The sequence below is a fragment of the Arabidopsis thaliana genome, chromosome 5, assembly GCF_000001735.4.
Source record: "Arabidopsis thaliana chromosome 5, partial sequence".
In the NCBI taxonomy this organism is placed as follows: Eukaryota; Viridiplantae; Streptophyta; class Magnoliopsida; order Brassicales; family Brassicaceae; genus Arabidopsis; species Arabidopsis thaliana.
This window is the reverse complement of record NC_003076.8, coordinates 4,703,165-4,728,762: the sequence shown is the minus strand read 5'-3', so window position 1 is coordinate 4,728,762 and position 25,598 is coordinate 4,703,165. Positions and strand designations below refer to the sequence as shown.

At 37.9% G+C, this 25,598-nt stretch overlaps 8 protein-coding genes and 2 long non-coding RNA genes across 20 annotated transcripts; 5 read left to right on the top strand and 5 right to left on the bottom strand.

Annotated features, from left to right (window-relative positions):
• Nucleotides 1–16: 16 nt before the first annotated feature.
• On the top strand, nt 17–2,122 carry PDF1B (peptide deformylase 1B). 3 transcript variants are annotated; one of them, NM_121470.3, is made up of 7 exons: nt 17–305; nt 390–528; nt 607–799; nt 894–1,004; nt 1,276–1,338; nt 1,533–1,669; nt 1,767–2,122. In NM_121470.3, the coding sequence occupies exons 1-6, from the start codon at nt 92–94 to the stop codon at nt 1,632–1,634; spliced, it is 822 nt and encodes a 273-aa protein (NP_196970.1). In that variant the 5' UTR covers nt 17–91; the 3' UTR covers nt 1,635–1,669; nt 1,767–2,122. The 3 variants fall into 3 exon arrangements, with proteins under 3 accessions (NP_196970.1, NP_850821.1, NP_001332718.1); NM_180490.1 differs by having other exon boundaries at nt 1,533–1,667; nt 1,767–2,030; NM_001343352.1 differs by lacking the exon at nt 1,767–2,122 and having other exon boundaries at nt 1,533–1,724.
• Nucleotides 2,088–4,356, bottom strand: AT5G14650 (Pectin lyase-like superfamily protein). Of its 2 annotated transcripts, NM_121469.4 has the most exons (7): nt 4,051–4,356; nt 3,843–3,974; nt 3,614–3,760; nt 3,494–3,526; nt 3,203–3,410; nt 2,934–3,124; nt 2,088–2,827 (listed from the first exon to the last, which is right to left on the bottom strand). In NM_121469.4, exons 1-7 carry the CDS (start codon nt 4,252–4,254, stop codon nt 2,435–2,437), a joined length of 1,308 nt encoding a protein of 435 aa, NP_196969.1. In that variant the 5' UTR covers nt 4,255–4,356; the 3' UTR covers nt 2,088–2,434. The 2 variants fall into 2 exon arrangements, with proteins under 2 accessions (NP_196969.1, NP_001331452.1); NM_001343351.1 differs by having other exon boundaries at nt 2,250–3,124; nt 4,051–4,313.
• A 423-nt stretch (nt 4,357–4,779) lies between these two features.
• Nucleotides 4,780–5,131, top strand: AT5G02275. The gene has a single exon (NR_142587.1). It is a non-coding gene; the product is annotated as an other RNA (long non-coding RNA).
• Nucleotides 5,132–5,509: 378 nt separating this feature from the next.
• On the bottom strand, nt 5,510–5,746 carry AT5G02265. Its single transcript, NR_142586.1, has one exon. It is a non-coding gene; the product is annotated as an other RNA (long non-coding RNA).
• Nucleotides 5,747–6,391: 645 nt separating this feature from the next.
• Nucleotides 6,392–9,769, top strand: SK13 (shaggy-like kinase 13). Of its 2 annotated transcripts, none has more exons than NM_121468.4 (13): nt 6,392–6,663; nt 6,958–7,107; nt 7,214–7,306; nt 7,486–7,545; nt 7,641–7,913; nt 8,017–8,091; nt 8,173–8,229; nt 8,348–8,488; nt 8,602–8,652; nt 8,795–8,890; nt 8,974–9,057; nt 9,139–9,241; nt 9,331–9,769. In NM_121468.4, exons 2-13 carry the CDS (start codon nt 6,991–6,993, stop codon nt 9,411–9,413), a joined length of 1,233 nt encoding a protein of 410 aa, NP_196968.2. In that variant the 5' UTR covers nt 6,392–6,663; nt 6,958–6,990; the 3' UTR covers nt 9,414–9,769. The 2 variants fall into 2 exon arrangements, with proteins under 2 accessions (NP_196968.2, NP_001329975.1); NM_001343350.1 differs by lacking the exon at nt 6,392–6,663 and adding an exon at nt 6,715–6,782 and having other exon boundaries at nt 9,331–9,686.
• Nucleotides 9,770–10,058: 289 nt separating this feature from the next.
• Nucleotides 10,059–13,658, top strand: DRM2 (domains rearranged methyltransferase 2). Its single transcript, NM_121466.3, has 10 exons — nt 10,059–10,307; nt 10,386–10,518; nt 10,594–10,643; nt 10,741–10,840; nt 10,919–10,965; nt 11,041–11,145; nt 11,273–11,369; nt 11,905–12,002; nt 12,089–12,784; nt 12,903–13,658. Exons 1-10 carry the CDS (start codon nt 10,185–10,187, stop codon nt 13,332–13,334), a joined length of 1,881 nt encoding a protein of 626 aa, NP_196966.2. The 5' UTR covers nt 10,059–10,184; the 3' UTR covers nt 13,335–13,658.
• A 28-nt stretch (nt 13,659–13,686) lies between these two features.
• On the bottom strand, nt 13,687–18,200 carry AT5G14610 (DEAD box RNA helicase family protein). Of its 7 annotated transcripts, NM_121465.4 has the most exons (11): nt 18,035–18,200; nt 17,193–17,501; nt 16,894–17,049; nt 16,572–16,640; nt 16,038–16,181; nt 15,897–15,956; nt 15,545–15,814; nt 15,107–15,457; nt 14,728–15,005; nt 14,257–14,646; nt 13,694–14,170 (listed from the first exon to the last, which is right to left on the bottom strand). In NM_121465.4, the coding sequence occupies exons 2-11, from the start codon at nt 17,490–17,492 to the stop codon at nt 14,050–14,052; spliced, it is 2,139 nt and encodes a 712-aa protein (NP_196965.2). In that variant the 5' UTR covers nt 17,493–17,501; nt 18,035–18,200; the 3' UTR covers nt 13,694–14,049. The 7 variants fall into 7 exon arrangements, with proteins under 7 accessions (NP_001331250.1, NP_001331249.1, NP_196965.2 ...); NM_001343348.1 differs by lacking the exons at nt 15,897–15,956; nt 16,038–16,181 and having other exon boundaries at nt 13,687–14,170; NM_001203380.1 differs by lacking the exons at nt 15,897–15,956; nt 16,038–16,181 and having other exon boundaries at nt 13,694–14,173; nt 18,035–18,199.
• Nucleotides 18,201–18,891: 691 nt separating this feature from the next.
• AT5G14602 (methyltransferase-like protein) lies at nt 18,892–19,501 on the bottom strand. Its single transcript, NM_001125753.2, has one exon. The coding sequence runs from the start codon at nt 19,325–19,327 to the stop codon at nt 19,085–19,087; it is 243 nt and encodes an 80-aa protein (NP_001119225.1). The 5' UTR covers nt 19,328–19,501; the 3' UTR covers nt 18,892–19,084.
• A 98-nt stretch (nt 19,502–19,599) lies between these two features.
• Nucleotides 19,600–21,872, bottom strand: AT5G14600 (S-adenosyl-L-methionine-dependent methyltransferases superfamily protein). The gene is made up of 4 exons (NM_121464.2): nt 21,701–21,872; nt 20,797–21,290; nt 20,463–20,707; nt 19,600–20,003 (listed from the first exon to the last, which is right to left on the bottom strand). The coding sequence occupies exons 2-4, from the start codon at nt 21,243–21,245 to the stop codon at nt 19,741–19,743; spliced, it is 957 nt and encodes a 318-aa protein (NP_568302.1). The 5' UTR covers nt 21,246–21,290; nt 21,701–21,872; the 3' UTR covers nt 19,600–19,740.
• Nucleotides 21,873–21,936: 64 nt separating this feature from the next.
• Nucleotides 21,937–25,465, top strand: AT5G14590 (Isocitrate/isopropylmalate dehydrogenase family protein). The gene is made up of 15 exons (NM_121463.5): nt 21,937–22,394; nt 22,549–22,592; nt 22,680–22,789; nt 22,906–22,943; nt 23,036–23,113; nt 23,265–23,318; nt 23,403–23,504; nt 23,597–23,685; nt 23,766–23,869; nt 23,956–24,024; nt 24,111–24,226; nt 24,327–24,361; nt 24,439–24,581; nt 24,734–24,856; nt 25,137–25,465. The coding sequence occupies exons 1-15, from the start codon at nt 22,136–22,138 to the stop codon at nt 25,228–25,230; spliced, it is 1,458 nt and encodes a 485-aa protein (NP_196963.2). The 5' UTR covers nt 21,937–22,135; the 3' UTR covers nt 25,231–25,465.
• The last annotated feature ends 133 nt before the right edge of the window (nt 25,466–25,598 follow it).

Here is a 25,598-nt window from a genome sequence, read left to right as displayed (position 1 = left end):
AATTACAAAATGGTCTACTCAATCTTTTACTTACTCTCCACACAAAATTCAGTTTTTCCGCTTCGTCTGAAATTACTCTTCCTCTCTAGCCATGGCCGTCTGTAACTGCTTCCTCCAAGCTCCACCACTCTCTCGCATACTCCTACCGGTTTTATCTCGCCGAGCTACTACTCTCTCTGCCGGTTATGGTCGGCTCAAATCCACGGTCACGTTCTGCTCTACTGTGAACCGGACCAGTCCTCTGACATCTTCGGTCCGCGCAGAAGTAAAGCGCGTCTCGCGTAAAGACGATAAAGTAGCTTCAGGTAACAGACTTGCTTATCTATTATTGATTACTCTATGAGCATGTACTGTTTATGTATGATTGTAATTTTGTGATAATGTTGAAGCTACTGATGTTCAATTTGAGACGCCTTTGAAGATTGTTGAGTATCCGGATCCTATACTACGGGCTAAGAACAAGAGGATTGATATTTTTGACGAGAATTTAAAGAACTTGGTTGATGCTATGTTTGATGTTATGTACAAGTAAGTCCTCCTTATAATGTAAGTAACTTAGTACTTAATAACAGAGTGATACTGTGATTACATATGGCTATTGGACAGAACGGATGGCATTGGGCTCTCAGCACCACAAGTAGGTCTCAATGTTCAACTCATGGTGTTTAATCCAGCTGGAGAGCCTGGAGAAGGAAAAGAAATTGTCCTTGTAAATCCGAAAATCAAGAAATATTCCGATAAATTAGTACCGTTTGATGAAGGATGCCTCTCCTTCCCGGGGATCTATGCTGAAGTTGTTGTATGTCCACCCTTTCTTGACTGAATTACTTAAACCTTATTATTGCTCATTGTTTCTTGGAAACCGGTTCTTATGTGGTTGGTTTTGCTTTCAGCGACCACAATCTGTCAAGATTGATGCAAGGGATATTACTGGTGAAAGATTTTCAATCAGTCTATCACGTTTACCTGCACGAATCTTTCAGCACGAATACGACCATCTGGAGGTTTGTTCTCCACTTTTATTTTGATAACTTTGCTTGATTAAATATAGCAATGACAACACAGAAAGTACATCTATGTACAGTTGAATGGCTGCAGTCACTTATATTTTGATGTTTCGACATTGAAAAGTGTCATCATTTACTCACGGGCCTTATCTTCTTTAGTACTTTTGTTCACTTTTACTTGTTTTCATGGAGGTATTTTGTGTTACTGTATGTGAGTATCACTTTCAAGCTTTCATTTCGGTCTGATGGAACATTCTTCAAATTACAGGGAGTTCTCTTCTTTGACAGAATGACGGATCAAGTTCTTGATAGCATTCGTGAAGAGCTAGAGGTGAGTAAAACTGTAGCAGGGCAGAGTCTAAAGCTACAATAACCACTAGTTAAATTTCGTGGATAAAATTACCATTTGTATGTTAGTAGTGACTCGTGACTTTGGTGAACATCTTTTCATTCAGTAGTCTATTGTCTTAAAATGTTTGTTATCATCGTAATTCTATAATATTCCTGACAAGTTTTGTACTGTAGGCCCTAGAAAAGAAGTACGAAGAAAAAACTGGATTGCCAAGCCCTGAAAGAGTAGAAGCACGACAAAAAAGGAAAGCAGGAGTTGGTTTTGGCAAACGTTGATGAGACATTCTCGCTCAAATTCCTTTCATCTACGTGTAGGATATGAGTACAACTGTTTTTTCTGAGTTGAGGTTTTATTCTTTGTTCTCTTGGGTTTTTTTCCTGAAAAATTCTACTTAATTTCCACTGCAGGAATTTACTATGGTATAGGAAGCAGACAATGACAAGAGACACGTTTGCTTTTTAAATTTAGAGGAGCACATCACATTATGTGATGCAAATCTCCCAAATAGGATGTACGGTTGAGACACAGATCATATATTTCAGAATCTTATTTTGGTCTGAGTAATATATTTCTTCAGTTTGTCTGTCTTGTGCTGTTAGCTTGAGCTTTGGAACTGCGTTAAGAATGTTCTTGCCGACTAAGTTGAACCATGTCGTGGTTTATCCGTTGTTACAAAGTAAAATGCGTTAGTTGTTTACATGTGTTGGTAATTAGACTTTTGATATATTGTTTAGCTCTCATTTTATATACTTTCTTTGCATCCCTCAGATGACATTACTTTTCTTCGAAGAAGTATATTACTTGTGATGTGTTCTATCATAACTGGTCCAAATAGTCATAATTGTTAGATTGTTGCTTCACAGATGAAATCCTTCCTTAGGCTATGGGTTGGGACTAACTCAATAACTTCCAATTGTCTATAACAGAATGCAATACATTGCATGCCATATATTACATTGTGTTTGCAAATGATTTATAAAAACTAGTATAAGACAAAGGAAGGGAATCAAACCCTTCTTTATTCGTATAATGTGTGGCCTATCTTAACATTTCTACATAATTTCTTACTCTAATATCAGCAAGCATCATTATTAGACCGACTTGCAGCTTCCGGTGACTTTTCTGTTTTCAAACATTGTATTGGTGGAAGAGTTTTTGTCTTCAGTTCACCGTGTGCTTTCCAGCAGAAAGGATCAAGTGAACTTGCTTTTCCTGTGGCTGGCTTAAGCTCGATGGTCGACAGTGAGATTCCTGTGCATGGCAAGCTATCACTGCAGGCAAAGCGTACAGGTTCTTTGGTGTAGGTACCTTTTATGTTTATGTAGTTTATGTTTGATACAGCGACTGCTGAAGTTTCATTGTGGCATCCGCCACCATCGCAGTAATATTGATCTATTATTATTGGATTGGCTACGTTGCTGACTTGAATATTTGAAAACATAACTTGTTTTACAGACCCTGATCCTCCCTATCATTAAACATAACAGAAAGTTGTCAGCATCTTTGAATTGTTGTCGCATGCTTTTTTTCAGCTGTCTTTACCTCTATTCTGTTATGCAAATAACAGAATTTACCTGCCAGGACTTTATTCGAACACCATTCGTAGTTTCATGCATCGTGACATCACGGACAGTGATGTTTGAAACACACGCCTTTGTATTGTCCTTTCCCAGTCCTCCAATGCTAATTCCATGGCCAGGGCCACAGTCTACATCGTGTATGTTGATATTCGAGCATCCCGTTTGAATTGATATACAGTCATCTCCTGTAGAATGAAAGGAATTGTTATTTCTTCATCGTGGTAAGTTTCATCATAGCTTCAATAAGTAGAGTCTGTGGTTACCACAAGCCAGCGTGCTGCGATATATAACGGCATCTTGAGAGTTTTGCAGGTGGATTCCATCTGTGTTTGGGGAATCTCCAGGGGATGAAGTTGTGAAATCAGAAACTTGGATGCTTATGCAGTTATCAAACTTGAGGTGGGTTTGAGGGCTGTTCTGTATGGTTATTCCACTGACCGTAACACCGTTACTCCCGTAGAACCTCAAAGCCTACATACCAACCATGGTGAATCCAAAATAAATGTTGGTTTTAATTTGGCAATATCCATGTAATTTACTCAGGTAAAACTTACTGTTGGTTTGGTCCTTGGCATTTTTGTACCCATCTGTCACAGTTGAAAAAGAACGTTAGCAGATGTCATTGCAAGCTTTCACAATTTTGTTTAGCCAAGAAAATTGAATTAACTGTTTACCATGTCGTTCCACCATACTGATCCTCGTCCATCGATGATCCCTTTTCCTTTTATAGTGATTCCTTGAAGTGCTTTGAATTCTATCCATTGCAAGAGACCTGATCCCCATGCACTAGCACTCGTTGGAGCTATGATCTTTCCTTCTAACTACACAGTATCCAAATACATCAGTCACGATTATATAACTAGAAATGCTTGATTAACATTTTTTTGTTCTTGAGTAAATTACCTGAAAGACGATTTTCTCTTTACATTCTTTTCCCAGGAAGGAAACAGGTCCAACAAGGAACGTAGAACCAGATGGAACTAATAATGTTGACGCTGCCACCTTACAAGCTACCTGCCAAGCATCTTCAAAAGCCTGCGATACAAACGGTTCCATTATATATCGATGAGACGGATAGAAACGCAGCTAAACAATAGAAATGCTCACTTACCTTTGTGTCATCACTTGTCCCGTCACCTTTTGCGCCATGGTCAAGCACATTGATTGTTCCGGAACTTCCCCCTTCGGCGATAGACCTTCGGTTTCCTTTCCAGTATACACTGTACCTAGCGTCACAAGTCCCGAATCTCGAAGAGAATAAGGAGATTAAGAGGAGAAAGTTCAGGGAAAGACATTTCAATGTTAGTCTACACATCTTTAATATTGTAAACGATTTGTTTCTAGGGTAGAATTTGTTTAATTATGAGATGATATAAAATGGTAAAGCGAGGGTCATATTTATAAGTGGAGAAAAAACACTGTTACGCATATGAGAATGAATCTATGATACAGTTAAACAGTTAGATGAGGACAAAAAGCCTTGGAACTCTCTTCCTTTTCAAATCAAGCATGTTTCTACTCATTTGCTATATTTTATTAAATTGACATCAACATCTTTACTTACGATTTGGCTTTGATTTGTTGTTGAATAGGCGTGTTACTTAGAAATTGTTTTGGTCGCTACTAATATCTTAGTGTGTTCTCTAGCATTAGTTCTAATTTTCATGCAATGGCTATGTATTACTGATTTTGAAGGTTTGTGTACAGTTTTTTAGGCGCTAGAAATAACTGATTACTTTCGTTTAGAACAGAGCATAGGTCCGGTCAGATACTTAGCCGGTCTTGGTAAGCTATTCGGTTCAATGAAAACCAAAATCCATGTATCAGGCATCAATAGAAATGGCGAAAGAGTCAAGAAAAGTTGCCATACAGATGTCACGTAAACCTCATCATCAGATAATCTTATTTATGTTTAGTTCCTGAAATCAAGCAACGTAATTTATGTTAAATCGATGGTGTCACTGAATCTTTTAAAATCAAGTAATCCTTTGTTGTCAACTCATATTTGCAAAGATCCATTAATTGCAAGACAATAAGATGCTCGATATTGTTTTCTGTTTATTGTTATAGAGAGCTTAAACCAACATCTGAGGATTTCTGGTTAATTATAAGCATATTAGTAAGGTCCAGTGTATGAAATTAAACTCGTGATCTGAATACACGTGCATGAGTCCCCAGGTAAAAGGATATATAGGCTGCTATAATAAGATTTGCACGTTGCTACGTGTATGGGTGTATGCAGCCCATGCGTGTTGACAAACTTTGTTGAATTATTCTATTTGATTTCATGATCTTGAGAAGCCTATTGCTTACCAAAATTGGAATAACATAATCACTCATTGTAGAAGTTCTTCTAATCTTGTTACTATTTTATTAATTTTTCTATTGCTTTTGGCAGTTGAAAGTTTGATATATAGATTTTGTTTTCAAGTAACTGATTTCTTGTCCTCTTTCTCACAATATCTTGAATATAATAAGTACAAGATAGGTAATGGTACTTTTTTTTGGTTTAAATGAGATAGTTAACGTTGCAACGTGAGACTAATTTTGCAATATTTTGATGGTTTAATCATTTTATATATTATACAGGGGGGAAAAATGTTGGATGGCAAATCGGTGAAGTGGTCATAACTCGCAAGTCACATGAACAATATTTCTAGTACTCCGTAGAATTCGTGTATGTCCAAGTCCAACAACTCGCATAAGACGTAAAATTTGAAAATTTCATCATTGTGTATTCTTAACCCGTGATTTGATGTAACGTTTACTACGTTCGTCTATAATCTAGAGCATTGTAATAGGCGTGTATGATTGAATCATTTTAATAGTGACTATTTGTTTTTGGTCAACTTCTATATTAATGTTTTACATGCATCGTGTTGTATACTTGTATTGCACGCAATTATGTGAATAACGTCAATCGTGTACGAAATTCACTCTTTTGTCGTAACCATTTATTTACAATTGGTGATTCCTATCTAAAATCCCAATTGGCAATTATTTATTACTCGGACAAAAAAATTTAAATTCAAAAAGTGCTAGTTACAGGCCTTATCATTTAAGAGAAAGTATATAGCAAGCCCATATTCATTTAAGGCCCATCCTCGTGTAAGACCACACCAACGGTCGAATCAGACACGACATCGAATAGCGAACTAAATCTTGTCGCTTTATGTGATGACTTGGCGATTTCGTAATTGAGATTTCCTTTTCTGACAAAACAACATTACACAATTTAACAAATACCGAAAAAGTGAAGAACGAGAATCTGTGTACGCCACGCTTCGCTTAACGTTTCATACTCCTCTAACTAGTAGCCGTCCGATTAGTTTCTGGCTTTTCATGACCTAAATCTAACCGTCAATTAGAGAAGCTTACAATACACTTAACCGCAGGAAAGATATTCAAAACCATTAAAAGCAGTCAACACAAATGACGTGAGTCTTAGTAATTCCAACCAAAACACGCCACGTGTGCGGATACTCTTCTTCCTTGAGAGCGCGGACGTCAAAACTAACTATCAACTGAAACTTTGAAACTACCTATTGGGGTCCGCTCTCTCTCTCTCTCTGCCATCAGAAGAAAAAACCAAACACCGAGACAAAACACATCACGAAGAAGAGAGAGATTTGCCATTTTCGGCAAGGAAGTGTTTTATTCTAGGGCTTCTCTAGTTGCTGCGTAGACAAGATGGTGGAGTGAAATTGCGGCGGTGACTTTTCAGGTATGACGGCGCCACGACGTAGTCGGCGATTTACTTTTTGTGTTTGTTTAACTTGTTTAGCTTGACGCTGAGAGATTATGGAACAAAACATCTAGTTTTACAGATTAGGGAGGTTTGAGGTTGTGGTTAACTTTGGATAAATCTATTGTTAAATGTAGAGCTAGGCTTTTGGGAGCTCTTACTTATTAGATCTTATTCACTGTCTCTGTGCTAAAGTAATTTTTGTTCCAATTTGGTTGTGTGAAAGTGATTTAACAAAAACCTATGTTTTGTTTGTGTGTTTGGACTTAACAGATTGACAAATTGAATTAAAGATCTTGAATACATATGGCTTCTGTGGGAACATTACCAGCTTCTTCTATGGCTACAAAACAAAGCAATGCTTCTATATGCGCTGAAAAATTACCTGAAGGGATTAATGAGATGAAGATAAAAGATGATAAGGTTGAAGAACTCAGATTCAATATTGAGATTTAGTCTCTTATTTAATTTGGACTTTATGTTGTTAATAATGTGTTTTTTCTTCTTGCTGTTTGGTGGTTTCTTGTAGGAAATGGAAGCAGCTGTGGTTGATGGGAATGGAACTGAAACAGGTCACATTATTGTTACAACTATTGGTGGTAAAAATGGTCAGCCTAAACAGGTTAGCTTGTTTAACATTTTTGTTTTTGAGGAATTTCCATTATTTCTATGTTAATAGGAAGTTGATAGAAAGATCATTCGCATACATGAGTGGCACACCATATCTCGCACAACTTGTGGTTTCTGTGATGTGTAACGTGTGATAAAGTCTCTTATAGCTCTTTCTTTTTGTCCTTTCAGACCATAAGTTATATGGCAGAGCGCATCGTTGGACAAGGTTCTTTTGGAATCGTTTTTCAGGTGATGTTTCGATTAACTACCCTGAATAATTGATTTTACTAAGTAGCCGGTGCATTGACTCAATGTAGATAATTTTGTTACTTGTATATATGCAGGCCAAGTGTTTAGAAACGGGGGAAACTGTTGCAATCAAGAAAGTTTTGCAAGACAAGAGATACAAGAATCGGGAGCTGCAGACAATGCGTCTTCTTGATCACCCTAATGTTGTATCCCTCAAGCATTGTTTTTTCTCAACGACTGAAAAAGATGAGCTCTATCTCAATCTGGTCCTTGAATACGTTCCTGAGACTGTCTATCGCGTCTCAAAGCACTATAGTCGGGCAAACCAGAGGATGCCCATTATATATGTTAAACTCTATACTTATCAGGTAGTTATTATTCAGCCCACCAGAACATCTGTTCTCATCTTTTGAAATACAATGAGTTAATCAACATTGTTTCCATGATTTCTTCCTTCTGTTGTGGGTGCAGATTTGCAGAGCTTTGGCTTATATTCATGGTGGAGTAGGAGTCTGCCACAGAGACATAAAACCACAGAATCTTCTGGTTCGTATCCTTAGTTGATTTTATTCATAACATTTTATTGGTCTACATGCTTCTGCTTGATCAATCTTGTGCTTCTCGTAGGTTAATCCTCATACGCATCAGGTCAAACTATGCGATTTTGGTAGCGCAAAAGTTCTGGTATAGCATTTGTAAAGAGACATGTTGATTTGTTTTCATATTGAAAAGTTTGCACTTTTTATGGTGCTATGCAATGTTAACTAGTCCTAACTATTTTAGCTTTGCCCCTCTGTAACAGGTTAAAGGCGAGCCAAACATCTCATACATCTGCTCCCGTTACTATCGAGCACCTGAACTTATATTTGGAGCTACAGAATATACAACAACAATTGACATATGGTCTGCAGGCTGTGTTCTTGCTGAATTGCTTCTGGGACAGGTAATATGACTGTCCAAACTTTCCTCCATTTATCTTTTACAAATGATTTGATTTACCGAATGATGTCTAAAGTTATATATTACCAATCTTTGGCTTGTCCAACTTTTGGTTAGCCTCTATTTCCAGGTGAGAGTGGAGTTGACCAGCTAGTTGAGATAATAAAGGTACTTCAATTTGGTTAAACAAACACACATAATCCTAGCCATTGCTATATTGAACATAGAGTGGATCATTGATTATATGGAATGAAGAGGCTCCATTTCCTGCTATTGATTGCCATCATTTTGTTTACTGTGTGTGTTACAGGTTCTTGGAACACCAACACGGGAGGAAATCAAATGCATGAATCCAAACTACACAGAATTCAAATTCCCGCAAATAAAGGCTCATCCTTGGCACAAAGTAAGCAAACACATCATCAGTTTTTCCTTAACATTGATCTCCATATATTCTTACGATTGAAAAATCTGTTGTTGGTTCTTAAGATATTCCATAAGCGTACACCTCCAGAAGCTGTAGACCTTGTCTCAAGACTTCTCCAGTATTCTCCAAACCTCAGATCAACCGCTGTAAGTCAATGAAGTGATTACCATAATAACATTATGTTTGATATATCTGGTTGGTTGATTCAAACTTACTTGTTATTGTAGATGGAGGCGATAGTTCACCCGTTCTTCGATGAGCTACGTGATCCCAATACACGTCTTCCTAATGGTCGTGCCTTGCCTCCTCTCTTCAACTTTAAACCTCAAGGTCTGTCTCCTCCAAATATGCTTTTGTTTGTTTCCCAATGCTCCGTTTTAACAAAGACTAAAAGTGTGTGCTTCTTGTTAAATATGTAGAGCTAAAAGGAGCAAGTTTAGAGTTGTTGTCCAAGCTTATACCTGACCACGCCCGAAAACAATGTTCCTTCCTCGCTCTCTAAATCTCTTCCTCTCTCTCTATATATATGTGTGTGTGTGTGTATGTACACATGCATATAATATGCTTATCGTTTCTAAGTAATGGAGATAGCTTCTCAGGATTATCATTAGCTTTCATCTTTCATGTATCTTTGTTGTTTATTGTCTTATCACAACCTTTGTACTTTATTACATACAATGATTAGTGTAATGTATGTGACGGTCTTTGACTCGCCGGTCGCTACAGTTATGTTGGATACTAAATTATAAAATAAACTTCTCGCTCGTCACGTGTCATTGCATGCATCCAAAGCTCATGCTTCAAAGCTTAGCCAAACTTATTTTTAAAAAAGCCTATGTTCTGTGTAAAAGTGTCATTTACGAGAGTTTCTTGTTTAAGTTTAACCAATTTCACTTCCTCAAACGAAATACGGTAATTGGTAATATCCTCTAAACATGAATTATCATTGACTATAAAAATTAGTTTCGCAAATTGCCTCTAAGCACCACAAGTGTCACGTAACGTGTCATTTATTCATGTTTATTGATTTAGTTAATTAAAAACATTGTAGTTTAATTATTGAAGTAGTACAAAGAATAGGGACTAAATTGCAATACTCTGAATTTGTTTTTTTCTTTTTTAGAATCATCCGACTTTTTGTTTCACGGTTTCCTCCTCCAGTAAACTGACGACGATACAAGCTCTCTCACCAACGGCGACAGTATCTTTGCCGGCGGCGGGAGCGCTTCTGCTTAATCTGTAGCTCAAACTAAAAATTCTCTGGGTATTACTCATGGTGATTTGGAATAACGATGATGATGATTTTTTGGAGATTGATAACTTTCAATCTTCTCCACGGTCATCTCCAATACATGCAATGCAGTGTAGGGTCGAAAATCTAGCTGGTGTAGCCGTGGTAAGTGATCCAATCCAACAGTCATAAGTTTATGCCTAAGCAGAATCATTGCTTATGTGAATTTTTGTTTTGTTTCAGACAACTAGTTCTTTGAGCTCTCCTACTGAGACAACTGATTTAGTTCAGATGGGCTTCTCAGACGAGGTTTTTGCTACATTGTTTGACATGGGATTTCCTGTTGAGATGATTTCTAGAGCGATCAAGGAAACTGGTGAGGCTTTTTTCTCTTGTTTGTATTCCTTTCTGGATATATATGATCCGTAACTTGATACCAATAATTATACAGGACCAAATGTAGAAACTTCGGTTATAATTGATACTATCTCCAAATACTCAGTGAGTTTCTAATACTTTGATCTCTTGGGTTGCTTGTCATTTACATGTGCTTCTGTCATCACAGTATTCATATCCTCTCCTTTGTTTATTTGTGAAGAGCGACTGTGAAGCTGGTTCTTCCAAGTCCAAGGCTATTGATCATTTCCTTGCTATGGGATTTGATGAAGAAAAAGTTGTCAAAGCCATTCAAGAACATGGTACTTACAGATTTCTCTCCTCCTTAAGTAAGAAGTAACACTTTATCACTTTGCTGATATTTGCTTTATAAATCGCAGGAGAAGACAATATGGAAGCAATTGCAAATGCATTGCTCTCTTGTCCAGTAAGCGATGTTACGAAAATATACTGTCTCTTGACATTAAAAAAATAGTACTTAAAGTTCGTTGATGGTTTGTAGGAGGCTAAGAAACTGCCAGCAGCAGTAGAGGAAGAAGATGGCATTGACTGGTCATCAAGTGATGATGATACCAATTACACCGATATGTTAAACTCAGATGATGAGGTATAACTCTTTCATGTTGGTGATAACATATTTAAGCATCCCAGGTTTGAATTGTAAATGTATCTCACTGCTATTTTGTATATGTATCTAATTTTATGCGTTCTTAATCTATTTTAAATCATGACAGAAAGATCCAAACTCAAATGAAAATGGCAGCAAAATACGGTCTTTGGTGAAGATGGGTTTCTCAGAGCTTGAAGCTTCTTTAGCTGTCGAGAGATGTGGTAACTTTATTTTAAACGATTGCCATTGTCATTAAATTTTAGTTCCGTTTTGTTCAGGTTTCTTCTAGACAACGTCGTATAAATTGCTTGGTTTAGCCTCTGATTTAGTGGTGTAGGCCTTAGATGTGTTTGCTGAGCATTTTGATTGTATTTCACTAATCGAAAGTTGTCATTAGTTCTGTCTTAGCTTCTGGTTCTGTGATGTACGCCTTAGATATGTTTGTAGAGAATGTGATCGTATTTCACAAAATGATAAAAGTTGTCAGTACTTGATAAAATTGTATGTTCACTAGTTCCTTTTTATTCAGGTTTCTTCTAGAGGAAGTGGCATAAGCCAAATTGCTTAGTTTTAGTGTAATGTGATAGTCAAATTGTGGCTTTAGCCTCTGGTTCTGTGATTTAGGCTTGAAATGTGTTTGCTGAGCATTGTGATTGTATTTCACTAAATGATACAGTTGTCAGATGTTAATATATATCTCTTACTTACTCTAAGTATGTTGCTGCCTTATCCAGACTCATATGATTGTAATTTCAGGAGAAAATGTGGATATTGCAGAGCTCACAGACTTCCTTTGTGCTGCTCAAATGGCTAGGGAATTTAGTGAGTTTTACACTGAACATGAAGAACAAAAGGTACTGTTAAAACCTTTTTTATAATCTATCTTTTGTAAGTTAATTCCTTTGGGAACTGATTATTTTGGGAAATTTGGTGTATGCAGCCTAGACATAATATTAAGAAAAGGCGGTTTGAGTCAAAAGGAGAGCCAAGATCATCTGTTGATGACGAGCCGATTCGTCTACCAAATCCAATGATAGGATTTGGGGTTCCAAACGAGCCCGGACTCATTACACATAGATCGCTTCCAGAGTTAGCCCGAGGGCCACCTTTTTTCTACTATGAGAATGTCGCCCTCACACCTAAAGGCGTTTGGGAGACTATTTCCAGGCACTTGTTCGAGATCCCACCTGAGTTTGTGGACTCAAAATATTTCTGTGTTGCAGCGAGGAAGAGAGGCTACATCCACAATCTCCCCATCAACAACAGATTTCAGATTCAGCCTCCACCAAAATACACCATCCATGATGCATTTCCTTTGAGTAAGAGATGGTGGCCAGAATGGGATAAAAGGACCAAGCTTAATTGCATTTTGACTTGTACAGGTAGTGCTCAGTTGACTAACAGGATTCGTGTAGCCCTTGAGCCTTACAATGAAGAACCAGAACCGCCTAAGCATGTACAAAGATATGTGATTGACCAGTGCAAAAAATGGAATTTGGTTTGGGTGGGTAAAAACAAAGCTGCCCCACTCGAGCCAGATGAGATGGAGAGTATTCTGGGATTTCCAAAAAATCATACTCGTGGTGGAGGCATGAGTAGAACTGAGCGCTTCAAGTCCTTAGGAAATTCGTTTCAGGTAATTTTACATATCATATGCGTAATAATACTCTTTGTAGTTAAAGTCTTTTGCGTATTTGATTCATTGGTGGGTGGCTTGAATACCTTGGTTTAATGGTTGGTTGAACTTGTTTTAGGTTGATACTGTGGCGTATCATCTGTCTGTCCTGAAGCCCATTTTCCCACATGGAATCAATGTTCTCTCTCTTTTCACGGGTATTGGTGGTGGGGAAGTGGCACTTCATCGTCTCCAAATCAAAATGAAGCTTGTTGTGTCTGTTGAGATTTCAAAAGTCAACAGAAATATTTTGAAGGACTTTTGGGAGCAAACTAACCAGACTGGAGAATTGATCGAGTTTTCAGACATCCAACACTTGACTAATGACACAATCGAAGGGTTGATGGAGAAATATGGTGGATTTGATCTTGTAATTGGAGGAAGTCCTTGTAACAATCTGGCAGGCGGTAATAGGGTAAGCCGAGTTGGTCTTGAAGGTGATCAATCTTCGTTGTTCTTTGAGTATTGCCGTATTCTAGAGGTGGTACGTGCGAGGATGAGAGGATCTTGATCATTCACATTACCTGAAGTAGATTGAAGTAGATATGACTCCATGAAATCTAGTTGAACTTTATTTTTCTATATCTGTTATGTAATATGGCCATGAAGGTACATTTTTGAATAATATAAGTCAACCTAACTCTCTTTTGCTTTTTGCGACAATATATCTGCAACTGCATTTGCACTTTTCTCTTCCCTGCCTTAACACTGATGTTCAGTAATGTATTCAACCAGACAAATGTGTCATCATATAATCTTTGATCCTTCCTTCATGCGAAGGGTTAATGGAGAAATATGTTTGGGGTATTTGTATAGACACTTTGGTTAAGGAGTCAATTAAGAGTAGTCAGTGACTTGTAAGCTGAAACTGCAGTACTTTTTTTTTGATATACTGATATTGCAGTTCTTAATAACGAAACAAACTTGTTTACTTCAAAATATCAAAAAGTCATTCCTATTTAGAGGTCTAAAACATTTATCAGCTGAGAAACATCCACTACTTAAACACCAACACAGAAAGAACCCATAAACGAGTCTTTATTTTCCATAATATAAACAGAAAAAGGTTTCTCGTAGACCAAAACATTAGAGTATCCTTCAGGTGTGTATGATTTTAAAAAGTACTAGCAGCTTCGGTCCACACACCACAAAATGAATAATTTACCCCAAGAGAAAGAGGCTCTTCTATATGTATATTGCCCCAATCTGGTTTAGATTCCAATGACTTATCTATTTTTCATCATCATCGCCTCATGAAAGCTGCGAGGCGGAGATGAAGTGGACGGTGGACCTCCTCTGAATCTCTCAGGACTACGGCTTCTCTCTCTTCCCCATCCTGAGCTGCCACTGCTTCAACCACCAAAAACCGATTTAAAGTTAATAATGAGAAAAAGAATCAAGAGATCTAGCTGAGTCGTTTATCTTTAATTTACCTGTCACGTGAAGGAGCCCAGCTTCCTCTACCACCAGAATCACCACGACCACCATAACCAGAATCACCACGACTACCATAGCCAGACTCACCACGACCACCATAACCAGAATCACCATAGCCACCACGGCCGCCACCACCACCACTGGAAGGTGTACCCCAGCGACGAAATTTGTTCATTCCACCACCACCACGTGTAGCCATTTCGCGGACCTGTGGAGGAACTTTCTGGTTTGCTCCTTCCAAGATCTTGATCAGATCTGAAGCATGTTTTGCATCTTGGTCTCCAAAGAAGGTGTAAGCTAGACCGGTTGCTCCAGCTCTTCCAGTTCTTCCAATTCTATGGACATAATCCTCTACTCCATTTGGAAAATCATAGTTGACCACCACCCTGTGAATCAAATTTCTACATTCGGATCATATGCTTCTATAATTCTGATGGTTGAATTTGAAACTGGAATCATATTCATACCTTATGTCCTTAACGTCAAGTCCACGAGCAGCTACATCAGTTGCAACAAGAACAGGAGTCCTACCACTTCTAAATTGATTCAGTACGTCGTCTCTCTCAGCCTGCGACTTGTCTCCATGTATAGCAGCAGCTCCAAACGTACGGGTCAGGTTCCTTGCCAGTTGATCACACATCCTTTTGGTTGAACAGAAAATTATAATCTTGGAACCCGGTTCCTGAGAGCGCAATATCTGCTCTAACCTACTATGTTTCTCCATCGGTGCTAAGACTTCAATAGTCTGTATCATATAAATAATTAAAGAAGCTATCAGATCCATTCCTGTTATTATGTCAAGATAATCAAACTAAAATGAGTAACAAAACGAAATCAAACCCAGACCTGAGTAATGGACTTGTTCGCCACAAGCTCATCAACATTACCAATATTGACCTGGGCAGGGTTAACAAGAAGATCAGCTGCGATTTTCCTCACCTCCTTTGGCCATGTTGCAGTGTACATGAGGGTTTGACGCTTAGTGGGAACCTCATTCACAATTTTTCTGATCTGAGGTTCGAACCCCATGTCCAGCATTCTATCTGCCTCGTCCAGCACAAGGTAAGATACTTGATGCAGACTGATTCTCTTCATTTCAAGGATATCATTCAGTCGCCCGGGAGTTGCAACAACAATATCTACACCTCTTTCTATTTCCTTCAGCTGAGGACCCTTGGGTGCTCCACCATACAAACACTACAAATATACATTGACAAAAACACTCAATAAGACACTTCTCAAGTAGCATGTTCAGTACTTATGTATTCAAGTATTTTCACTTACCGCACACGAAATTTTAGATGACTTGCCAAATTTCAGAGCTTCAACTTGGATTTGTGTGGCCAACTCCCTAGTAGGGGACAAGACCAAGATCGTTGGGCCCATTCGTGAATCATTGTGGATCCGTTGGAGATGCATGAAACCAGGAATCAAGTAACCCAAAGTTTTTCCCGAGCCTGTTTTAGCAATGGCTACTATGTCTCTGTTTTGCATCGCAATTGGCCATGACTGAGCTTGAATTGGAGATGGAGCTGAGAATCCTGCACTGTATACCTGGCAAAACAACAAACCAGGATATCCTTTTCAGCAGAGAAACACCAAAAATCTACTGTGCTTATGGAGCCAGAAGAAGCACCATCCTCCCGTTTGCAGGCAACACAAGATAGCTGTTGAAACCTGCAGCAGGAGGACACCTCTACTTCTGTCTGGACCAAATGGGAAAATAAAACATCAACAGGCTCTGCCACAAGCTTTGGGTGAATTTGCAATCCCTTACCAAAAAATTTGGTCCACCAAAAAGGGCACTCCAAATAATTTGCAAGAACCCCAAAGAAGTGGCACAGCGTACGACATTAGCTCCTCCAAGAGCAAATATCGCACCTGGGACAAAAGAGAGCGCATATGGCATAAAATTGGGACACTACTAAACGCAAACCCTCCAGTATTTGCAAAATCTCAATTAATAAAACACTCAAAAGACAAGTATGGCTGGCATATATGATAAATCTCCATAAATCACTAAATTCAACAAAAAAAAAATACTCAAAATAGTCCAGCTCACTAGCAGAGGACTATACAAATATATATAATATATAAAGTCTCACTACCTCCCAACAATAACAGCTAAAGCTTGCAGACATAATAATTATGTGACATTAGACAAAATAGCTCCCTCATAAATCACTGAATCCAACAGATAAAAAATAAATTAAAATAGTCTAGCTAAATATCAGAGCAATGTGAAAAAAGACATGTTTACTCCCCCAACAAAAAAAAAGAGTGATGGTATAGGAGCCTGATGATTTCATACCTCCCGCAGAAGCTCATTGGGAAGACCAGTGGCTTCAAAAGACATTAGAGGTGGTGGTACTTGGCCTCCCTACGAAATTGAAAAATGAATTTCAGAGTTCAGTAGGATAAATAAACTTGTATAGTTAATGGTTAGTACTCAAAGGAAATCAAACTTAAATAATACGTTAACATTATTAGCCTGTCACCACATAGGTAGAGCCGCAAATGAAACTTTCAGAGTACATGAAAAGAAGATGGATGCAACTAATTCTGTGTGCTACCACGGAGGAGAAATGAAGAAATGCAACCCAGAGAGAGATTTATGTCTCATAGATACTTACACTGACAGTAATTTCATGTTTGCGGCAATAGGCCTCTGGGGACAATTCATTTCCTGCGGCTGAAGAAGGAGGCCCTCTGGCAGATGAGCCACCAGATGAAGCATTCCCTAGTCCACTAGCAGCATCATTAGAAGATATAGGTCCAGTTCTTCCAGCCTGTTCCAAATGAAATCGAAATTGAAGATGCAGTATGACCAAGAGGGATAAATCCAGTGTGGCAAACAAATTGAAATGAAAAATTATGACGTTTGGAGAGCACAAAGGATAGAAATCAGCCATTAACAGCCATAAGTTAGTACCTCATTAAACCTTGATCCAGAGTCAGACTTAGGCCCATCACTGCCCCTACCATACTTATCATCTTCCTTGCCAGAGTTAAATCCAGAAGAAGATTGCTGATTAGTCTGAACCGAAGAGCTTACGGGAATAGCAGCAAGCTTGGGAGGAGCGGAAGAAGCCGGTCTCTCGTACTGAGTAACATTGGTTTCTGGATTCCAAAAGTAGAGGTACCCAGTTCTACTATCCACAAGACCTTTCCATGGCTTAGGGAGATTCGGATCCTCAGGAGCGTAACGAATTGCAGAAGCAGTAGCAGCCATACCAAATTCCTGGAAGAACAACATGTCGAAACCAATAATAGCTAAAATTTAAACGATCAACAGGGAAAAAAAACAGAACTTTGCAATTCACATCACTATCAGAAAACAAAAACAAAACAACACCAGAAGAAACTATCAACAGAAGCAAAGCAACCCAATGACAAAGACCATCACTTTACCAGAAAGCATGGATTTTTTAAGTCGAGAAACACACACCAAACATATAGACGGAAAGAAGACAAAAGCGAAACTTTTTCACAAAAGGGTCTCTGATTATCTCATTACACCACAGGTTGAGACACAACGCCAACAAAAACCCTAACATGCAGAAGAACAGATTCGACCTCGTTACTCTTCAGACAACAAGAGAAGACACTAACAAACAGAGAAATATAACCCAGAACCTAAGGAAAATAAAAAATGCAGCTAAAATCCCCAACTACAGAAAATGGTACGGCAAAGACAAAGAGAGATATCGACATTTCGGCACGAAGAAAAAAACGAAATTCGAAAAATGTAGGTCTACGAAAAAAAACAAGAACCTGATTTCACTGTCGAGAGAGTATGAGAATGAAGAGCAAAGGAAAAACCAAAGAAGAAGACCTAAATTCCTCTCTATAACTCTACGCCACAGAGAGAAGAGGAAACGCAGAAAAGAGAGAGACTGGAGTGGAGAAAAGTAAGGAGTGAAATCCGTGCCGGTTCGTTTCCAGCTACATTTCTTTTCTTTTAATATAATATCGAGGGCCCTCTCAATTCCTTATTGGGCTTAATCTTCTCTTAGCTTATCTTAAACATTTATTTGGGCCCATGTTATTGTAGTCCCTTAAAAATCACTCTATACAGATTGAATCAAGTTTTTTTTTTTTAACATCTGATTCATTCATTGATATGAAATCAGATACAATAGTTGGTCATCCAAATTACAAGAAAGTTATACAAACATATCCAAGCAGAATTGCAGAAACAAAAGCATAACTAATTAGGATTTAGGACTATATGAACAATGAAAACTTATATTATATGGTGCTTTTTGTTGTCCTAAATCTCTATCTCTCTATATAAGTTTGGTTTCTTTTTTTTAGCCAAAACCTTCTGAAAGTAGGCCATAATTTCCTCTATATGTTTTTACTTTAGAAAAACAAAATTATGTATAAAGAAATTCCAATCTACTCATATCATTACCGATGTGAATGGCCTAAGCCACAAGCTAAGCTATTCACATCTTAAGACTTAAGCTTTGTAAAAGGCTTTATCAACTTGTTTTACAAGATTTGTTAACTCTTTACTCTTTAGTATGTAATTATGTATTAAGGTTGGTTATGGTTAAATTTGTGGGTTTGATATGATCTCTATCATCTAGTTCGTTCGTTTACCTTCAGATTAATATATTAGAGTTGGCGGGAAGAATAAGGTTTCTTTATTTATACGAACGATGAAATTCAAGTACATGAATACCAAATTAAAGAATGAATGAAACTACCAAATTCAGATGAATTCGGACAAGATTTACGAAAACGAAGAAACAATTTTTCTTGTTCTCAACTTTCTACATATCAGAAGCCAAACAGGCGAAACTTTGTTTATATCGGTCATTGACTTCTCTGACGCATCTCCTTGAGATTTCTCCAAAGGTATCTTCCGCTAGCCATATCAACGAACGTCCATAACCCATTATCCATCTTTCTCTTGAAATCGAGTCCTTGTTTTTCCTTGGCTTCGGCTTGTAATAACTCGTCTGAGAATAGTTCCGGCGTAGAATTCACCGTCCTCCACGCGATATATCCTGCGAGTACCGCCGAGAAGAACACTAATACAAATCTCAAGGGACACATAATTTCTTGATGGATAAAGGGAAAATTATAAGAAGAGGAAAAAAGAATTTGGATTTTGATCTCAGGCTTTCGAAGAATGGATCTCTAGGGTTTGTGAATAGACAATTGTAAGAGAAAGAAAATTAAACAGACGTTTTCGATATTTATAGAGTGCATTACATGTCTCCTTCTCCCATCGAGAAAAGGAAACGCGTTTCTATTTATATATTACTTGTAGAACAATTTATCTCTAGAAACTACTATTTATCATATTTCAAAATTTTGGATTTTGGTTTTGTCATTACCAAATTTCGAATTTTGTATTCTAGAAACAAATTCACAGCAATTATTTTTTTAACAAAAAGAAAGCGTAATAAGACAAATCATGAAAATATCTAATACATGAATATCATAATGTAGTTGGAGAATTTGGACTAAGCTAGACATTGGAGTCTTGCAAACGTTAAGTAACCGGTGTGACCTCTTGCTTCACTACAAGGCCGAGCCATGACGACTGAAGAAGCATTAGAAGAGTTGTCCTGTGAAACAGTGTCGTTTTCGTTTGAACGGTGCTTTCTCTTGCAAGGCCTCATTCCTTCATTGTCCTCCTCGTGGCTCTCACCAACCATGCTACTGGTATCCATTTTCACTTCCTTCACTTCATATGTTCTGAGAAGCACCTCAAACGTTCTTATCTCTGCAAAAAACAAACTCATCATGAGCAAAAACCGGTATAAGAAAGAATGAAACTCTCAAGGAAATAAGGACTTATATGCCTATGACAGTTGGTTTTGATTCCCCTGACTTTCCAAGGCCAAAGAATGTCAAACTATTTCTCTAAAGATACTTATCTACTTAAAGCAATCCTTTCGACTTATTAATCCAAAGATGTGTGACCATAGAAAGTCGATGATACATATTGGAAAAAATTGTAGACTAAAGAACAGAACTTCAGTCTATACAACATGATTTTAGTACTAGCCACTAGGATTTGAAAATCGAGGAGAGGTTCAGTCCCAAATTCACTACTTTAGTACTTTGATTTTTAGGATCCTTCCAAGGCAAGAGCATTCGGATAATGTGTAGATCTAGAGCTCTTTTAGTTTGAGTTGGAGAAGAAAGTAGAAAGAGATGTTGTAAATCAGAATAAACTTACCAATGAAATCTGATCTGAGGACTTCACAAGTCCGTTGTACTTGCTCGATGCAAGGTGAGAAAGAGCATAGAACTCCATCCTGCTTTAACATCTTTGCTGCAGAAGGAACCGCAAGCCAAGGCTGTGGAAGGTCTAGAAACACAGAATCAGCCAAACCTGACAGTTTCTCAGGAAAACCCTCTCCTTGAATGTCTCTAACCTCTACGGTTACTAAACTACTTATGCCCGTCTTCTCAAAATCTTCCCTGTTGCAAAGTAAAGTAAAGGATGAATAAATACTATAGCTTCAAAAGAAAAGCACAACGAGATAGCTAAAGAAAACGAAAGTTTCTACCTTGCAGAGACAGCTCGCTGCTCATGGAAATCAAATGAATAAACGTGTCCAGTTGGAGCCACAGCTCGAGCAAGTGAGGTCGAAAGCGAACCACTACCTGTGCCTGACTCAAGAACAACACAGCCAGGCACGACTTCTAGATACATAACCACAAAGCTAATATCCGCAATGTAAAGAATTTGAGTCCTGTGGCTTAAAACCAATGTCCATAGTTCAGGAGTAGGAGCCAACAGGTACACAAATTTACCCTTGTTGCTGAATACTTTCGTCCCTAATGGTTTCCCAATCCAATCCGAGTGCTTATACACACCAAAACGGTTCTGAAGCACACCGTCTTTACTTACTTTAACTGGTTTCATCACATCATGTCTTTCGTAAACAATAACTAAGTCCCCATCTTCAATACACCTTTTGAATGAAAAGGCTTTCTTTGACTCAGTTGGTAACATCTTGAGATTATGAAATCACTTGTAGATTGAGTTCCAGCTTCTGCTCTGCAATTCCAAGTCTCATTGTTAATTACTAAACAACACACTTTTTAACTCAGAAAACAATGAATTCTCACAAATCACGATATATATTCCCAATCTAGCTATCAATCCAAAGCTACGCATTCTACGCAATATTGCACAGCCAATCAAACACATTGAGATTCAAAATCATTGTAATGAATTAGCTTAGATGCACAGAAGAAAAACAATTTAAAGTTTGATTAAGTTAAAATTTAAGAAAAAAGCTAGAAAAATCCCATTCACGGATCCAAAAGTCCTAACTTCAACGAAGAGACACAATTTTTTAATACAAGCGGGTAAAAAACTGGAACCAAACACAATTACCAGCTTCTATAAGATAAAAAGCTGAAAGAAACAGTTTAACAATAGCGAAAAACGACAGAAATACTCACAGAGGAATAATCACGAAGAAAGCTAAGAACTTGAGCTGATAATGGAGTTTGGGTAATAATGTTTTGTGAGAAGGAAGAACAATAAATCTGACCAGACAAAGAAATAAAACCTCTAAGTAGGGTTTTCGCTTTCCTTTTTTCAAATCAAATCGGACATTGAGACCAACCGGACCATATTACAGATTTGGTACCTTCGAACCGGCAAATCCGGTTTGGGTTTATATAGACAGAAAAATTTACTGGGCCTTATGTTGGGCCTACTGAAATAATCTATACGGCTCTCTTTTCCTTCTTGTTTACCTTGCCTTTTCGCCGGAATCGTCGATTATTAGAGAGCTCAGAGCACACTTTAGCAATAAACTTGCCGACCGAAAGCTGCAGATTCACTGATTCAGTGATCGAAGTTGAGAGTTTGGGTTGAGGTCGGAGTCTCGGATGCTGAATAAGCTCACGCACGGCGTTTTCACGTACCGTGCCAGCCTCACCGCCATGTTATCTTCTTCAACCTCTGCTGGTTTATCGTCTTCGTTCGTTTCTTCGAGATTTCTTAGTTCCGGTATATTCTCTAGTGGCGCTTCGAGGAATCGCGTGACTTTTCCCGTTCAGTTTCATCGCGCATCAGCTGTTCGATGTTTTGCTTCTTCAGGCGGTTCTGATAGAATTCAGGTTCAGAATCCTATCGTTGAAATGGATGGTGAGATTCTTTGCGCAATCAGTGTTCCTTACTTACATTTGATCGTAGTTTCCAGATAATTGGTTGGATTGGTATAAGTCATTTGTTTATGTTCTTACTGAATTTGGTATCTTTGAGAATGTTTCTAATTTGTTTATATTTTGTGGAAATTCAGGCGATGAAATGACGAGGGTGATATGGAGTATGATAAAGGAGAAAGTAAGGATGTAATTTATCACCAAGTCTGCAACAGTTGGTTCATTTTTTTTTGACAGAGCTCACATGTCTGATTTCTTGTCTTTGCAGCTTATTCTTCCTTATCTGGATTTGGACATTAAGTACTTCGACTTGGGGATTCTGAATCGCGATGCTACTGATGACAAGGTTACAGTTGAAAGTGCAGAAGCAGCTCTTAAGTAAGTGCTATTGATTCTTTGCATTTTCTATGGTTTAGATTCTTTTAGTAACAGAAAACATTTTAATTTCTATGTGAAATAAGCTGATTTCGCGCTTAAAACTTTTATGTTTGCAGGTACAATGTTGCTATCAAATGTGCCACTATAACTCCTGGTATGTGATGTCCTTCGCAAATCGCAACACATATGCTGCTTGTTCCGATCAGAGGAAGCATTTTTACATCTTCTGTATGTTATTTTTGGCAGATGAGGGTAGAGTGAAGGAGTTTGGACTGAAATCAATGTGGAGGAGTCCTAATGGGACGATCAGAAACATTCTAGATGGTTTGTCTCTGTATTGTCAAAAAACAATGCATGTTTGCTGAATAGGAATATCTTGGTTAAATTGCTTGCGACTTTTTATTTTATCCTGTTAGCAGGTTCTTTTACAATCTAGTATCTACACATTTCTTACACAGTGTTCTATATTTTCTAGGAACCGTATTCCGTGAACCTATTATGTGCAGCAATATCCCCCGGCTTGTTCCTGGTAAATTTATTTGCCTTGTTATGAATCTGTGTTAGGATCTGTTTTGAGATACCAAATGAGAACTCAAATCTTTTGTCTTTATAGGTTGGGAAAAGCCTATATGCATTGGTAGACATGCCTTTGGTGACCAGTATCGTGCCACTGATACAGTAATTAAAGGGCCAGGAAAGTTGAAAATGGTTTTTGGTAAGATCATACCAAACTATATTCATTAGACAATGAGGATTCTTCAATCATATAGTTCAGATTCTAAGTGGATACATCTCTTGTCTAATTAGTCCCAGAAGATGGAAACGCACCTGTGGAGCTAGATGTATATGATTTCAAGGGCCCAGGTGTCGCACTTGCTATGTACAACGTAGATGAGGTCTGTCTCTTTTAGTAACTGGCTTTAGTTTTGGCATGGTTTTGGTTTCTGACAACCATGCTGGTTTTGTGACATGCCAGTCAATTAGAGCTTTTGCTGAGTCATCTATGGCGATGGCATTAACTAAGAAATGGCCATTATACTTGAGCACCAAGAACACAATTCTCAAGAAATATGATGGCAGGTTTGTTTTTATCTTCTTGGTGATTTGAAGTCTGGGTTTCACTTTTCAGCAAGCGAGCTGCTTTAATATGTGGTGGAACAATACAGATTTAAGGACATATTTCAAGAAGTTTATGAGGCGAATTGGAAGCAAAAGTTTGAAGAGCACTCAATCTGGTCCTTTTTCTTAAAAAATTGTGTTCTGCGTCCTTTTTCTTTACATATTCATTAAAGGTAATATGTGAATAATACTGTTGGTTTAGGTACGAGCACCGGTTGATTGATGACATGGTGGCTTACGCAGTCAAAAGTGAAGGTGGCTATGTCTGGGCTTGCAAAAACTACGACGGTGATGTTCAAAGCGATCTTCTTGCCCAAGGTATAAATTAAAAAATATAGTTCTTAAAATTATTATTTTTGTATCGATACAGCAACTAAGATACTTAATGCTTCCTTTCTTTATTCTTTTCTAAATGTAGGGTTTGGCTCATTAGGCCTCATGACCTCCGTTTTGGTTTGTATCGTTAACCGAAAGCCAATATTCAATTTTTCTTTGCAAATGAAAGTCTTGATATGATATGTTTTGTTCAGCTGTCCGCTGATGGGAAAACACTCGAGTCGGAAGCGGCTCATGGAACAGTAACTCGGCATTTCCGACTGCACCAAAAGGGACAAGAAACCAGTACTAACAGCATAGCCTCAATATTTGCATGGACACGCGGCTTAGAACACAGGTCTCTTGCCTTTCACACACGGTCTACATTACTAGTTAACTGAGTTCTGCATTTCTTTATGCATTTACACTGACAACGTTCTTGTGTCTTGTAACCTAGTTTCTCTTGATTTTCATTTTGATGGATTTTTTTTACCCTTTTTGCTTCTCAAGGGCGAAACTGGATAAGAACGAGAAATTAATGGATTTCGTGAAGAAGCTCGAGTCGTCATGTGTAAACACTGTTGAGACAGGGAAAATGACCAAGGATCTTGCCCTTTTAATCCATGGTCCCAAGTAAGTAGTCTTTCCTTTTCTCACTAGCAGCAACTTTTCTATTACAATCTGGTCATGTGCATGAAATACGAAAGAGCTTAATCTGTCTTGAACTTTAATGTGAAATCAAATCCAAACTGATCCTGTTCCAAGCTGATGAATGTGCTGAAAACTCTAATTAAGTTGTGTATTTTAATAGAAAACCATATAGAAGCCAAACCGATTCATACTGGATTAAGTTATAATGCTGTTACTGTTCTATTATCGTTCTTGATGGTTTAATAAAACATTTTTAATGCAGGGTGAGTAGGGATTTGTTTTTGAACACGGAAGAGTTCATTGATGCAGTAGCCTCCAAGCTCAAAACACAGTTCAAAGAGCTTCCTCTTGTCTGACCATTCCTGGGAATTGGGAACAATACAAAAATAATGCTCGCAATAATTCATAACCCAACACAAAACAAAAATAATATTGGCGGGTTTATATGAATATTTTGGTTGGAAATAAACGTTTTTGCTTAATTTTTCCAATTTATTTTAAAAATTTGAGTGACAATATCTGTTTTCAGTTTCGTATCCAACACTAATTTATACATACACTAAAAAGTGATCAATGGCGATTTGCAATATCAGTTTTGCTGGGTTAAGTAGGTGTTAAAATTGTTGAAAATGAACGGTATACTTGAAGAAATTTTGTCCAAGAATCAAAATCTAAAACAGAGATCATAGGCGTCGGTTTAATGTTTGTAAATTCGATTATTTAT